General features: G+C 52.5%; 1 protein-coding gene across 2 annotated transcripts in view; it reads right to left on the bottom strand.

Annotated features, from left to right (window-relative positions):
- Positions 1–2,377: 2,377 nt before the first annotated feature.
- The window catches only part of Trpc7 (transient receptor potential cation channel subfamily C member 7), a 119,708-nt gene continuing 106,303 nt past the window's right edge, over positions 2,378–15,782 (bottom strand). Inside the window, exons 9-12 of one of the 2 annotated variants that reach the window (XM_021215357.2) lie at positions 12,668–12,889; positions 11,572–11,649; positions 5,412–5,487; positions 2,378–3,207 (exon numbers count right to left, since the gene is read on the bottom strand). In XM_021215357.2, coding sequence (XP_021071016.2) covers positions 3,038–3,207; positions 5,412–5,487; positions 11,572–11,649; positions 12,668–12,889 — 546 coding nt within the window. In that variant the 3' untranslated portion in view covers positions 2,378–3,037. Of the gene's footprint in view, positions 3,208–5,411; positions 5,488–11,571; positions 11,653–12,667; positions 12,890–15,782 lie in introns of both variants that reach the window. The other variant, XM_021215356.2, reaches the window with a different exon arrangement.

The following is a 15,782-nucleotide window of genomic DNA, read 5'->3' on the forward strand; positions in this document are numbered from 1 at the left end:
CCCCTCCCCCGTTCTCTCACCCATCTGGCATCCACTCCTGGATGGCCCTGAAGGCCTAATGAATGGTGCCAGTCTCCATTCCAGTTTTAATTATGCAGCGGGGCTTGTTTGCCTTTCTCTCTCTGAGGAGCAGATCTGAAGCTTAGGACTTTTAGGAAAAGGGGTGTCACACAGTTTGAAAACAGGGCTGCCAAGCGCCTCTGGCGGAAGCAGTTGGGGAAGAGAATGCTGCGTCTCCCAAGTGTTTATCAGCAGTCTGAGGAAGATAAGTAGGGGATCTGAGAGGAAATCTTGCGGAAACATTGGTAATTTGTCCTCTCTGGTCAGATTATTTGCTCTTCCAACCAAGCATGCACTCCTGTCTTCAGAGTCCAGGCTGGAACAGGGGACTGCTGGGTCCTAGCTGGAGACAGGAAAGCCCTGCCCGGCGCATTCATTCAGGCTTGGGAGCTGGGAGGACAACAGGAAAAGGGCAAAGGCACTCGCTCTAGGGACCAGCGCACAGCCCCAAAGACACCTGTAGACTTGTCAGTCCTGGTTTTTCTTTATTTTTATGTGGGTGTTTTGCCTGCATGTATGTTGGTATACCATGTGCATGCAATGCCCACAGAGGCCAGAAGAGGGCGATGGATCCTTTGGACTGGAGTTATAGAAGGTCGTGAGCTACCATGTGGGTGCTGGGGATTGAATGCAGGTCCTATGGAAGGGTTGCCAGTGCTTGCTCTTAACCACTGAGCCATCTCTCCAGCCCTGGAAGTTCTTTGAAATACACCTAGAGTCCCTCCAGTGACCCCAGGCTAACAACAGGAGTGTATATTTGTAAAGTGCCTTGTTCATGTACCCAAGGTGCCCACGGGCCACAGGTTTGCATCTTGTTCAAGCCCTGGGTTTTGTGGTAGGGGTAGGGCTAGGAAAACCCAGATTTGGAATGTTCATGGCCACATCTTCTCTAGCTGCCTAGCTCAGCATCCAGGGGCCCTGCGAATGTTGATTTCCCCTGCTGTTTGAAATGGGGCGGATGTGGCCAAGCAGCCAGCATTAGCAGCAAGCATGCAGGGATTCGACACCTGAGAGTCACAGACAGGCACCAGTCACGTCTAGAATCTCACGTCCCTTAGCACGTCACCCCACCTTCCTGCAGCAGAATTAAGCAAACAGTTTTTGCAATTGGATATCTTGGAATGCAAGTCTGATCTCTCTGCAAATATGCATCCGCACTCCTGGACTCAGAGGGGGACACATGCAAACGCACCGTGAGCTGAAACTACTCTAAGACAGAATGCATCTATTGCACCTACCTCTCTGCAAATATGCATCCGCACTCCTGGACTCAGAGGGGGACACATGCAAATGCACCGTGAGTTGAAACTACTCTAAGACAGAATGCATCTATTGCACCTACTCTATGGACCTGCAGTTTGGGCTAACCTGTGCTCAGCTGTCTTAACATGAGACACAGTAGGCCAAAGATAGCCATCAGGATAGCTCAACCGGTACCTTTATCCAAAAATCCTAGCCACCAAGTCCCCTGTAGAGTGTTGCCTGTGGGGACATATGATCACATGACTGCCTAGGAACAGCTGCCACCTAGCTTGAGATGCTGCCATACTGTGTGTTAATGCCCAGCAGAGTCCAAATGAACGAATATGGTTCCTGTGAATGCAGAGCTTTGATGCTTTTATAAAGCATGGACAGACATCATCCATCACATGAGTTACCGTCTGTCTGTCCATCCATCCGTCTGCCCATCCATCCATCCATCCATCCATCCATCATCTATCTACCTATCTACCTATTTATCCATCCATCCATCCATCCATCCATCCATCCATCCATCCATCCATCCATCTATGCACACACACATACGTGTAGGGATATGTGTATGCATATACACCCACTCTTTTTCTCTTTCTCTTCCAGGGTATCTTCCAAATATTTGAATTTGGAACCCTGACCCTCCTTCCAGGGTCACTGTGAAGACTTGGAAAACTGACTTATGGAAAATCCTGAGCACAGCACACAGTAGGTCCTCATGACCAGTGGAGTCTGCTTCAGTCCCTCTCTGACCCGAGGTGAGGCCCCGTGTTTGGGGCTGGGTGCCATCTGGTGGTAGCTCTTCCCACTCTCAGGTGTGAGGCTCCATCCCAGGCACCCACCCTTGCCCTCCTCCCTTGCTGCCTTCACTTCCTGCCTGACCTCCGAGATGCTGGGGTCAGAGCTGGAACAGCAAGTGGGGCTTGGCAGTGAGGGGTGAGGCTGCGAACTTCTTGGAGGCCGTGGTTGTGGTTTGGTCCTGTCCTCGCAGACAGCCCTGACCCAGACGGTGTCCAGCGCTAGGCCCCCAGTCAGACATGGCCCAGCAGCACATCCACACAGACCCCCAGGCTCTTATGAGGTCATTTTATTTCTTCTCATTTTAGGTAAAAATAGTAAATACAAGATAATAAAGGTAAAAATACATTATTTGGATTTTGTTGTTCTCTAAACAATGACAACTTTTCTCTACAGTACAATTTTTGATTTAGTGTTTTTAAACTTTTTTATATAAACAAATAGAACTATTAGCTATTAGGCTATCTGGGTTCTCATCTGGCACTTAAGAGTAGGTCACAGGTCACCTCCCGGTTCTCGTTGTGTGTGTGTGTGTGTGTGTGTGTGTGTGTGTGTGTGTGTGTGTCAGGGAGGAGTAAGAAGGGACTCAGGTGCAGGGGCTGACTTCCCAGGACACAGCTGTCATCCTGAGTCAAGTGGGCGGGCACACATGTGCATCCAAGATGGCCGGTTCCTGCTTTGGCCACGGAGGCTAGACAGGAGGTCACTGTGTCTGATGACATTTCTTCTCTCCTTGGGGTAGCTCGTCTCTCCCAACAGCTTAGTTTCACAATCCTGGATCCAGGCGGTTCCTGGGCTATAGATAGCAGTCATGTGCCCAGGACAGAGCCAGTGGTTCCCTGTCCCCAGCGGGGCTGAGACTGGGACACCTGGCCCGGCTTTGGAATGCTGTTAGACATCAGTCACACCTGCCGCTGTGCTCGTGCTAAATGTCCTTGCCCTTGTTCACCCGCAGGTGGTCTTTGTTCAGATTCTTCCCAAACTTCTCACTGAGCTGCTGGATCAGGTCTGCCAGCTCTCCTGTAGCCTGAGACTTCTCCTCCAGGAGCTCATAGCGAAGGCTTGAGATGTCTTGCTTGATCTCTTTGAGTTCACCTGCAAAGACAGAAGAGAAGGGCTTGCTGTGTGTGTGTGTGTGTGTGTGTGTGTGTGTGTGTGTGTGTGTGTAAAGGAAGGAGGTTCTGTGCACTGGGTACAGGTCCAGCCCTGGGGAAGCTGAGCAGGGGTGGGGGGGTGAGGGTGGGGGGTGAGGGAGGGTGTTGGGAGTCTAAGAGATCCCTGTGTCCACAGATCTCCCGGGAGGAGTGCCTGTTTCCCATGCACACTTACAGTCCCTCCCCCCATTCCTGGAAAGTCTCTCCCTTCACAGCTTGGAGAGGTGGAATTCAGGGCTGTGATTTTTTTGGGCACCTGTTTCACACACCGCTGGCTCCAAAGTTGGCCTCAGAGCCAGCACATGTAGGTGTCAAGCAAGATGTTCATTAGCTGGGGCAGCCATTTCCTGGTGCTCTGTGTATGTGCCGAGGGGAGAAGCCCCAAGCACCAGAGAACAGAGCTCTGCACATGGATGCAGCCCCAGGGCTGGCCAGCTGCCCGCCGACCGACTGACCGCAGCTTCCCTTAGTTCTTAGAAACAGCCTGGGCTCCCTCGTGTGAGCCTCCCTGATGCCTGCAGCTGCCTCCTCCCCTAATAGGGTACCACCAGTCACTTTCATTTTCTGTTTCCATAGTGACCCACGTGGTTAGAAGCCTGATGGGTCTGGGCCTGGGGGAATCTCTTTATTAAGCACAAAGGGGAGCAGAAAGGTTCTTTTCTCACATGTTAGACACCAGACTTAAATCTGGCAGGGGTCCACTGCTTGTGGGTATACTATTCCTATCTCCTATGCAGTGTGCTTAAATATATAAAGTACAGAGGTCTTATATACATGATTATACCCCCTATTTTTATTAGGGTGCTTCACTAAGCCCCAGACTCATATCAATGAAACTAAAATGACGTCTGAGTACCCACCCCCAAAGTGTGTATTAGTTACCTTCACGTCCATCACAGCCCCACACCACTTGAGGCTGATGCAGCACCCTGTGGTCTAATAACTGGGGCCCCCAAGGAACGACAGGGTCGCTGCCCAGCCTCTTGGCTCTGTGTGCTTGGCAGCTAGACTGGACACCGCTGGTTTTGCAGGCTGTATGCTAGGGACCCCAAGATAGGAAGTCGAGGGTCACTCAGTGGCCAAGCTCTTTTGGTAGCTCTGTGGCCCAAGTGAGGGGAGACAGGGTACCCCCAGTCATGGGCAAGAGCCTTTCAAGTATTTATCCTTGGTGTTGCATGATCGACGGCCTGGTATAGGGTATCTGCTGCTTCCTTAAGAATACTTGCTTAATAGTTTAGACTGGAAACTAACGCATTTGGTGAGGCTGATGTAGGCAGGAACTCCGGTGTGCATAGGAAGTACCAGATGTTGTTGTCTAAAGTGTTGGCCTCAGGCCTTGCCACAGATGTGGGGAGGCATTGGGCTGGGACCTGCCCTTTCACTAGCTGCCACTGAAGAGGGGGCACTTCAGAGCTCCTCAGAGAAACTGCTACCGCCATAATCTCAGACCTTGGACTAGAGACACGATGCATAGCTGGGTCTGAGCCAGTGGTAGGCTCTGAAAACGAGGCACGGGCCGACCGTTTTGTATATGTGCCCGCAGAAGAACGGGTGAGTGGTGGGATTCTAGGCTAGCCTGAGTTCAAAGGGCTGGAAGCCAACTGAGGAGGCGTAATAATGCCTAATAATGTCCCATACCTCCAGGATGTCTACAATGTCATCATTAGTGGCTGGCCTCTCAGGGTAAGTTATATCACACAGTAAATAGGAACTAAGGCGACATGTTAAGGTGACATGTGGAGGCAGGTGCTAATCGTCTGGGTTAGGAGGGGATGCTGGACCACCCAGGAGCCAATCTAATCATGTGCCTTCCTTACAAGAGGAGGAGGTAGAAGGGCAGAGTGGAGATGACAGATGCCAGGTCGGGGAGGGAGTGATGAGAGGGGTGTAGATGCTGAGGGGCGGGTCTAGTGCAGAGACAACAGGGTAGCCTCGGGGTTTGGGCTCAGGGTGGACCTCAGTGAGGCAGTGAAGACTTTGGTCCCCCCCAGCTCATGGGAATGCATCTGCTTGCACTAAAGAGCCAGGCATTCTCCATAAAGACCACAGAACCCAGACAACCCCAGCCTCCACCTGAGAGAACCATGCTTGACCCCTGGCCTGTGAAACTCGGAGTGAAATCGCTTTGGGGCCTCCCTCCCGTACCTTCGTTGACTTCGTCGTTCTCTCTGTCCACCTGGGCCTTCAGCACGTATCTCTTTATGAGCCGCTTCATGATCTTCTGGAATGAGAACCACGGCAGCGCTCAGAGGTGGCGAGGCCAGCAGGGTCTGACCCTCTCACCCAGCCTGGGCCTCAGCACTGGACGCTGGCAGGTTGGCATGGTCCCAGGGTGCTCTGCCCAGTGGGGAGACCTGGGCAGAGCTCTGCGTAGCCTCCCACCTCCCAAGAGGTGAGAACAGGACACTTCACGCTGACAGGAAGCTAAGCCGAGGAGAAAGGGAAGGAGAACCATCTTGGAGTCATGGCTCTGCTTGAGGCCCTAGGCCCAGTGTTGCTCTGGCCAGACAGGGAATTCTGGGAAGTCTTATCAGGTCAGCCAGGCAAATGCAGTCCTCGGGGGAGACAGAGCAGCTGCTGTTCAGGAGAGCAACCCAGGCCAGGCTAGAGGAAGGCGTCTATACCTTGGAGGGTTGCCGGCATCAGCCACACTGTCAGCCTCTGGGCCTTGATGGAGAGACTGCTTCCCGAGATGTGCATGGGTCTGGCCCTGCACCCAAAGTTATGGAGGAGCAAGGGCCTGGGTCCCTAGCTTCCAGATAACTCACTGGCAAGTACCCTTTAGATGAACAAAGTTTGAACTACATGTAAGGGACACCAAGAATAGAGCTGTGTGTCAGGAAGCCTGCCTGGCAGAGCCCACTTTGGATTTCATCAGCTAGTTGTTCCAGGGTTCCTGTGAAATCACAGAGGTTAAAAATATCCCCCAAACTGAGATTTCTGGCTCTTGTAAGTGGCATGAAGAAAGGGGCTGGAGTCCCCTGCTCCCTGGCGCTGCCCCATCGGGTGCTTGGTTCACCTGCCACACCTAGGATCAAGAGGACGTGGCATCTTCTAGAGTTCAGAAGCTGGTAGTGTACTTGGGCTCAGTCCTGAGTTCTCTCCGACCACAGGAAAATGGGACTGTGCTGTATACCAAGCACCAGACACTTCCGGCTACTTTCCTGTCGAAGACCTCAGCAGGGACTATCTCCAGACTGTGGTCCTAAGGTTTTATCTGCACTGAGCTAAGTTTCTTTCACCCATGGCCTGAGTAAGCTTAGTGAGGCCAGTGAGCCCTTCTTCGCCCGTGCCTGTGGGTTCCCTTCCCTGTGGCTCTACGGTTTGGATGGTGGGAACGGCTCATTAGCAAGCTGTCCCCATTCATCCCAAGAGGTGGTGTTAGCACCGCAGTGCCTGAAGTGTCTGACACATTCTTCTACTCCATGGAGCAGGACATCTGCATGACAGGACCGTGTACCCACCCCTTGGTACCTTCAGTGGAAACACAAACCAAACCAACAGGGAGAGAAAGATCATCCTAAATTGTCCTTCACAGAGTCTCACAGCAGACAATGGAGTTATCTACTACCCGTTAAACTAAGATGTCCCAAGCATTCGACTATGGCACAGTTTTAGGCTGACCCAAGGACAAGGGCGCTAGTTAAAGCTAGGTGCCTTTCAAGGCAAACCTCAATAACTAAGTGCCTATGCTGGGTGCCCGCCTGTAGGCTTGAAATGCCAATACTCGGAGTCTGAGGCAGGAGGTTACTGAGTTACTGGGCCAGGGCCAGGTCTGGGCTACACAGCAAGACCCTGTCTCAGTGAAACAAGGGAATGGCTTCTCTACTTCTGGAGTGACAGGGTCTCGCTGTGCATGAGGAAGATGGCAAGGCAGAACCTAGAAATGAAAGGCGGTGGAAGGCACCTTTTTTGTGGGTGCAGAAATCACCACACCGTTTCCCATTTAGTAGTTAGTATCTGCTGTGCTCTGGATCGAGTTACACAATTAATCCATTCTCCAGTAACACCCCAAGGGCTATACTTATCACTTTAAAATGTGGCTGTCAAGCTCCTGTCTGAATTGGCAAGATCAGCTCACATGCCTCTACCTTGGTGGTGGTGGTGGTGATGATGATGATGTTGGGGAGGAGGAGGAAGAGGAAACTCAAGACATGCATGCTGGGTCTTATAGCCCGTGTTGTGTTAGTCTTATTCACAGAAACCTCCTCAGTCTCCCCAGAAGCTCGGGACGGATGAGAACTTGTGGGCTCAGAGTGTGAGGGGCCTCTCTAGGGCCTCACAGATGGGGAGCAGGGGAGGGAGGGCAAAGTTTAGGTTTAGCCGAAATAAAAACCAAAGCCGCAATAAGAGGTGAATTCCCGGGTGGTCTGGGAACGAGAAGCATTGCCCAGAAGCTGGGTCTGTTAGTCAGTGGGCTTGGGCCAGCTCTGGGGACCTCTCACAGGGAGAAGCCTCATGTCAGCAGACAGGCAACCTCACAGGGGAAAGGGTTGCTGGCCTCATAGTTGTAGTGCTTGAACACACATGGCCATTCTTGGCTACTGACTGCTTGATCTGAGTGGGGTTCTACAGTTTGGGGGTTCAAAGGGTAGAGAATCAAACACCAAGGGACCCGAAGGACAAGATTACCAGCTATGCTGCACCACAAACCGTAACATGGTTAGCAGATATTCTCCTTGACACGCATGCCAGAAGGGTGTGGGGTGTGGTCATTGAAGGTTTCCTTTGCGTCACTGTGTGAATGTGTTGTGGGGACAGGGCAGGGTAGGGTGGGAAGGATGTAGGGAAGGTGGGGAGGGGAGGGAGGGCACTGCTTCGTGCTGAACTTTAGACAGCTCCTTGTTTCCTTCCACTGAGTTCTTTGGCTTCATGAAGATGGCCTCTCCCCTGTCCCCGCCCCGTCCCTGGCCCCTCCCCCATGACCTTAGCAGCAGCAGAGGTGAGCTGGCCCCTCCCCCATCACCTTAGCTACAGCAGTGTTGTGTATTTTTGGTGCTGTTACTCAGCAGAGGAGACTCAAAGTGGATGCAGAAGAGATGCACAGTGAGTAAGAAGGGGCTGTCACACAGAGACTAGCATCCAGGCACAAGGGGCACACCCCCTCAGTGCAGACTCCTGAGCGCGGGCGGGAGGGGACACAGATCCTCCTGCAATCTTTGTGCTGCCAAGGTGGCCAAGAACACAGCCCAGGAAGAGAGTACACACTGTATACTGACAAAGGCGAATGAGGTAGAGCCAGATGGAAGTGGCGTAGCCCTCCACCAACAGAAAGCAGGAGCTTATGGGAGCAGAAGCCACGCGTGACAGTCACGTGTGTGTGAGACCCTGACACAGGAAAAGCAGCACTGGCAGCTTGTCTGTGGCATGCTGACTTGTTTCACAGCCAACACCAGCTAGAAGGTGAACCAGAAGATGTCTACCCCCAAGCCAGGTGGGGAAAGGGGTTCAAGGCTAGCCTCAGCTACATAGCAAGTTCAAAGCCAGCCTAAGCTACATGAGACCCTGTCTTGAGAAACCCAACCAAGTCACTGTCCCCAAACAATAATAAACCCCCTCCCTCTTGAGTGACCCCACTGCGTCATGAAGCTAAGGTCTGTTTGGATGGTGGACTGTGCCTGGATTCTGTGGTATCTTTAGGGTGTGGCTGTATGCTTTGTCATAGAGAAATGCTTCCCTCAGAGAGTGAGTATTGGGGTCCATACCCCTAACAGACAGACTCTTGGAACAGGCCACAAGGCAACTCTGAGAGGAGGTGAACTTAGACCATGTCAACTGGTCTCTTAGGCATGGAAGCCCAGGCAGGAAACAGCCTAACTAAAGCAAAAGTACTGAGGGGACGTGGCAACCCAAGGCCTGCAGCAAGGGCCAGACAAGGCAGTGGGACTGAAAAGCTTACAACAGAGACTGCGGCCCACCAGGGAACTGCTAAGGACTGGGGAAAGGGTGTCAGGCTCAGGGCCGCTCAGAGCAATAGGGCAGAGTGCAATGCTGGGATTCTCCAGGGTGTTTGCCAGCGACTACAGTGTACAAGGCTGACAGAACAGGCACTCAGTGAGCTGGCCACCTTGGGGAGATGGACGGAGGGCTTCAGGTTCTCCGCACACGTGGAGACTGCTGCGTGACAAGCAGGCAGCCTGGAGGGCTCCCGGTGGGCCACGGACAGGCAAACCGGCTCAGGTCACCCTCAGACCCATCCTTTGACGCTGCCTGTTGCTGCTGGTGACGGGATGCAGCCTAAGGGCCCTCTGGCTCCTCACCCTGGGCTTGGAGGTTCAGACAGATCCCACTCAAGAGACTGCCAAGCCCCAGCAAGGCAGGGGCTGAGGGAACTCTGGGGGAAGCACCAGGAAGAGGGATGCCAGGCTAGTGCCCCGGCAGTGTTGTGGGGTAACAGAGAAGTGCCCTCAGAATCAGGTGGGTCACAACTGGATGTGAGGCCTCAGCCAGGCAGACAGTTCTCTTATCTGTAAAATTTGCCAGAATCTGGGGGAGCCTGCTTCCACGTGTCCTTTGGGGTCATCTCAAGGTCAGTTTAGATCCTGAATAGATGACTACAGCTCAGAAGGATGTCCAGACACAGAGCCCCGCTGGTCCAGAGTGCCCAGTGCAAAGAGAAGCGTCCCCTCAGTCCCCCTGTCGCCCGCTAGCCCTGCCAGGTGCCTCGGTGCCTTTCCACCACTAAGTAGCCTAGAGCTTTCCTCTGAGCGACAAGAGACAAGGTCACCCCTAGCCCGAGGCTGAAAAGCAGCCAAGCTCTGTCATCAGCAGGGATTGGGGAGATTTAAGGCTGGCTGGAGGCTGTGATGCTGGTAGGCAGGTAGCAGAGGGCTACTAGGCTGATTGTGATTCATCTGGGTGCAGGACATTCACACGCAATCATCCTTCCTTTATCTCTGTAGCTGGTTCCGCCCAACACCGAGTTTCTGTAAGGCAATTCCTATCTTTGCAGTGACAGAGAAAAATCTGCTCTTCTCTGAGAAGCTGAGAGGTGGGAGGCTTCTGCTGGTCAGAGGACGTAGACTGTAAAACAGCTCAAAGCAGACCAAACTGGGCATCTCCATTCTGTGCACGATCAGACTCGAGAGCTGCCCGTTGCCAGTTTTGAGCTCACGTCATCTGATAAGGCGGTCCTCGCTTTGAAGGCTGAGCTGTTCCTTAATTGTGCAATTAAACCCTCTCCACTGCACACGGCTGGTGGCTGAAACCCAGATGAGGAGATTTAGCTAGAGACCTGTGTCGGGGAGATGCCAGGTCCGTGAGGGTTCTCCATGGGAAGGCAGCACCAGGGGCATATCACCTTCTCACCGCAGTCGAAAGGGATACCCAGGACAACATCACATCACAGCCAGAAGAGATTACGCTTAAGGGGGTGGAAGGTAGGGGAAGGATGCCCGTGCATTTAACAGCTAACCTGTGGTTACCATTCATCACTGCTCAGGAGCGCGTTCAAGCTGGAACAAAGCCTTAGCCCAGGTTTCAAGAGGGGATGCAGGATTGCAGGCATGGGGTGTTACAGGATTCTGTGGCATCCATCTCTACTGGCTGCCGGTCTAAGGGCGGGTGTGCAGAGAGGATCCCGGGGTCCACCTGGCCACCTAGGGCCTACTGGGCATCATGGAGGGGCCACTCCTTCCCCTCAGTTCACACAGCCTCAGGTCCTGCTGGCTGTACATCCAGAGGGTGCATTGCCTGTGTCTGTTTTTCTCCACCGCCCACTCACACAGCCCAACGGTAACCAGCAGCCCTTACATCGGAACCTGCACACACATCCTCCTTACTGGTGTCTTGCCTGATGTCTGAAGCTGAATACAGTCTTACTGTGTCTGCCGCTGCAGTTACTCCCCTCCCCTGGACCTTCTTAGAGAGCCCTGCCCCTGTCCTGAGTAGCCGGGCTCTGCCTTCCTTCCGACTTTATCTTCCGCTCCCCCACCCCGCCCTCAGCACCTTTACCCACAAGGTTTCATGGCTGCCTCCTTTTCCTGGCTGAGGTCTTGGCCAACTCTCCTCACCGTGAAGACACGCCTCTAGCCAGGCCTTCCTGGGTTTCTCCAGGTTTAACTTTATTCTTGGAACTTCTATCAGTTTGATGCCATTATGCTATCTATGGGTTTGTCACTTGTCTCTCCCCTTTAGTGGCCTGGAGGGGCCACTGAGGTACTTTCTGCCTCCTCAGTAAATGGCACAGTGCCTACACATGGCAGACGCCCAGGAGGGAGCTGAGCTCTCTCTGCTCACGCAGCAATGCGCCTGGGCCCATCCTGGTGGGCTTGACCTCTGCCCACACTTAGGTAGGGGCAGTTACCTGGTATCTTGTGGGCTTGCTGAAGGTGCTGTTTGCGGTCAGGTTTTCAGAATTCCTCATGCCGGCCTGGTAGCGAGGCTTCTGGAGCAGAGAAAGAAGAATTCATACATACACATGCATGCAGGACCTGAGAATACATACATACACATGCATGCAGGACCTGAGAATATATACATACACATGCATGCAGGACTTGAGAATATCTACACACAGGGCCAGTCTGTAGGGGAGCCTCTGGAAATAGATTTAGAAATGGCTTGGCTTCCTAGAGTGTTGCTCCTGGGAACTGAGTTGCTATAGGGTTGTCATGGTAACAGACCATTATTGGCCAATTTGGTCAAGGAAGCCCTGAATTTTTTTTTTTGTCTTCCCTCTAGAACTCCTCAGAGGTTCTGCTATGCAATGAACACTGAGACCACAGAAGCAAGAGAGATTGGGCAGGGAATTCAGTTCTCAGGTCATCTTCTCGGTACTTTCTGCAGAAAGCTATTCTATGCCCATATTCTCGTCACTGTCCTAGGACAGTGGTTCTCAGCCTGCGTCAAACCATGCTTTCACGGGGGTCTCCTACGACCATCTGCATATCAGATGCTTACATTATAATTCATAACAGCAGCAAAACTGTAGCTGTGAAGAGGCAGTGAAAATAATTTTATGGCTGGGGGTCGCTGCAACCTGAGGAACTGTATTGAAGGGTTGCAGCATTGGGAAGGTTGAGAGCCACTGTGTTAGGGAGTTCCCCTCCCCTCTGCTGGGGCCATGTCTTTCTAGGCAGCAGGCTGTTTGCTGAACTCAAAGCATCTTCCTGAGGGATTTGGGGACGTTCTGCCGGGTGGTGCTTTGCTGAGGTGCCTGGTAGATTCGGTAAGGCAATGGCCCCTCACAGCTCCTGGCTTGCTGGCATCCTTTGTTGGAAGGAAGTAGTCAAACACAGCCCCCCCCCCGCCTTCCCCCTGCCTCTTCAGCCTCCCCTTACCCCTGCCTCTGAGAGCCCTGCTTTTTCTTACCCTACAGACCTGATGCTACCTACCCTGAATCTGGAGCTCAGCTATAGGCGACCTACCCTGAATCTGGAGCTCAGCTATAGGCTACCTACCCTGAACTTGGAGTTCAGCATGCCCATTTCCAGGTCGTTTTCACAGCGTTTGGCCTTAGATTGGCAGAGCTCTATTAGGCACATCTTGATTCTCATTATGAGATAATAAAAGGATTTAGGGCTCGGCACCAGGTTAAAGGGAGCAGGGAGAGTTCTTCCTTCATCAAAGTAAGAAAGCCAGAGCTTCGCTCGAGCAAATTTCCACTCCACGTCCGCGTCTTCCTGCAAAACAAGGGTACAGTCACATGAGTCAGAGACCACGATGACATCGAGTGTAGTGGAAGCAGGGCCGCCCGACCAACAGAGTCTACAGTGGTAGAGCAGCTCGCTGGCTAGGACTGGCGGGCTACGCGTGCTTACCCCATCTGCGATGGCGCAGGGCAGTGCCATATGCACATACCACTCTTAAAGCTCTCCACCTGCCTTGGTCTTCCAGGAGGAAAAGGCTGGCCAGTGCTGCGTCCTGTCCCCCATGCACCCTACTGGCGCCTTTGCCAGCATTTCCCACTTGCAGCTCACCACACTGTTTCCACGGAAGCTTCCTTCTTCTGGTCCCTACTTTACAGCTCTGGCTACTATAGCTTGGCGTTAGCCATCTCTTTTAGGAGTGTCACCCAGCAGTGCACCAGCAGTGCATTGTAAACCTGAGGTGACTCTCTTAGGAAAGCTGACATTCTCTATGCCCCACTATAAAAAAAAAAAAAAAAAAAAGGACAGGTGAAATTGACTTCACCGATGTATCTGATTTAACTGAGCTACAGAGTTGCCATGTCAACAAGTCATTGTTATAAAATTTACAGCTGAGGTGTAGCTTGGTGCTACAGCACATGCTCAGAATGTGCCAAGCCCTGGGCTCAGTACCTAGCACCACACACAAAAAGTTACTGAGATGTGTTTTGTTTTTGTTTTTTTTCTTTGCACACTAGACTTTTGAGGTCCAGCGTGAATTTTACACATGCAAACTGCCCCGGTCTGGGCTAGCTTCCTGTCCAGGGCTCCGTGGACAAGTGGGGCTCGTGGCCACAAAACTGCACAACACAGCGTCTCTCAGTGGTCAGAGTGATGGCAGGGAATGCACGAGGGCTAGCCTGGGACGAAACGCACAAAGCCCGACTTCTGCCTGAGGGCAGGCTTCTGCCTCTTTCCCTCCACTGGTGGTGGGCTTAGAGTAAACACAAGACTTGGGTCTTCTGACTTGGTGTCAAGTGTGGACCGCTGTGCTGGGTGGCCCTGGGAGTTGATGCTCAGTCGTCTTCTATGCACGGGCTCCCTGGACCCTCTTACGATAGGAGGGCAGTCGGTCCTGGGCCAGGAAATGGGTAGGGATGGATAGGTTGGGTTTTTTTCTTTTCAAACTTTGATTTTTAATTGTGTATCTTTTCATTCATTTGAGGAAGGTTGGGGGTGGGGCTTAGACTCTCCCACGTCTGATTTCAAAGCTGTATTAGCTATGGGACTTGAGCCTGTGAATCCGTGCAGTGTGGGCAATACCGCCTTCTGCACGTTCTGAGGCAGGCATCAAGTGAGTGCCTGCTTGCCCAGGCGTTGGCTACACACCAGGGCACTTGTGAGCCTGGCATAGATGTGCCCCTGTGAGCCTTCTGGGATGGAGCCCAGGGGTCTCAGCCCACAGCCAGCAGGCAGTCTTTTGCTTTCCATTGGGAAGGTTTTACATTGACTTGCCTGCCCTGTAATGTGACACATGGGTCTTGTAGACGAGGCGCTCTGTGAGAACAGGGGTCACTCCTGGTGACACAGGAAGACAGGAACCAGAGGAAGAAGGGTGTTGCGCTGACAAGAACACTGGAACCTGCGTGGGTTCAAATCCTGGCCATGGTCCTTGTGAGTTGTGAAAACTATGGCATCTGACTTGGCAATTCTGAACCTCAGTTGTTTCATTTATAAAATGGGAACATAAACTAATTACCTGCTTCAAAGGTGGCCAGAAGAACTAAAGGAACTATATATTTATGAAAGACATGGAGCCATGCCAGACAGTGGCAAGAAAGATTGTCAGTCTCCTTGGCTGGGCATGGGCCTCATTGGCAGCTTCCGGCCACAGAGGAAACATTGTACCCTGTGCTGACTGGCCTATGCTTAGGAGGAGGCCTATCTCATGGATCTGTGCACAGTCTGGCCAATGGCATGGCTGGATCAATCACTCATCAGCCTACCTAGTGGCTGACCAAGGGATGGGGCCCACGCTGAGAGAGAAGCTTGTGCTGAGCTTGGCCTATCTCAGGGCTCAGCAAAGTCTGTTCCACGGCTGATGTTAGAGCTGGGTAGTTCTCAGCCAGCCTGGGGGGTGAGGTGGAACGAAGAATGTGTGAGTCAACAGTGGGAGAGGTGCTGAGCAGCATGAACCACTGGGCAGTGTGAACCACTGGGCACTGCGAACACCAGCCCTAGAGAGCCGTGGGGGCCCAGTAGAAGAATTTTCTCACTTTTAAAAGAAATTATTTTGATCCTTTAAACAAAAGGCTAGGTGGGGACTGGAGGGCAAAGATCCAGACAGGCATGGTGGCAGTGCATGGTGGCTCTGGAGAGAGCCAGGACTGTCCCAGATGGAGGAGGTAGAAAGGGATGCAGTGGCAGGAGCAGGCGAGCCTGTGGACTCTGACAGGAAGTGCTCACCACACAGTGAATGAATCAGCAAGTGTCCTCCCAGAAGGCTTACAAAGATTCACTCACCAGGGCCAAATGTGCTCCTGAGTACCCACTATCCAGCAGCTCGTGGCTCATGGAGACAGAAATACTGTCTGGCTCTGGCTTGGCCAAGAAGTTGTTCGGGGCCTAGAGGAGGAGGGTTTAGGCCCCAGTGTTCTGCCCACCTCAGACAACACCCTGAGCTATGAGCTTGCCTAGCCCTGTGCCAAGTGGGCACCATGTAGCCAATCTTCTCATGCCAGGGCTAAGTGGACCAAAGCTCAACGTGTTTGTTTAAAATCTCTGGGAGGGAAATATAAAGACCCAGGGGTTTTCTTCAAGCACTGTTTGCCTTTTCTTACACTCAGGGAAACCGAGGCCCAGCAGGATAGGAGGACTCGCTGGCAATAGCTTATTTGCATAGGAAACCAAACATATAAAAATGTTTCTTAAGAAGATGTCACTGGCC

The sequence above is a fragment of the Mus pahari genome, chromosome 16, assembly GCF_900095145.1.
Source record: "Mus pahari chromosome 16, PAHARI_EIJ_v1.1, whole genome shotgun sequence".
NCBI lineage: Eukaryota > Metazoa > Chordata > Mammalia > Rodentia > Muridae > Mus > Mus pahari.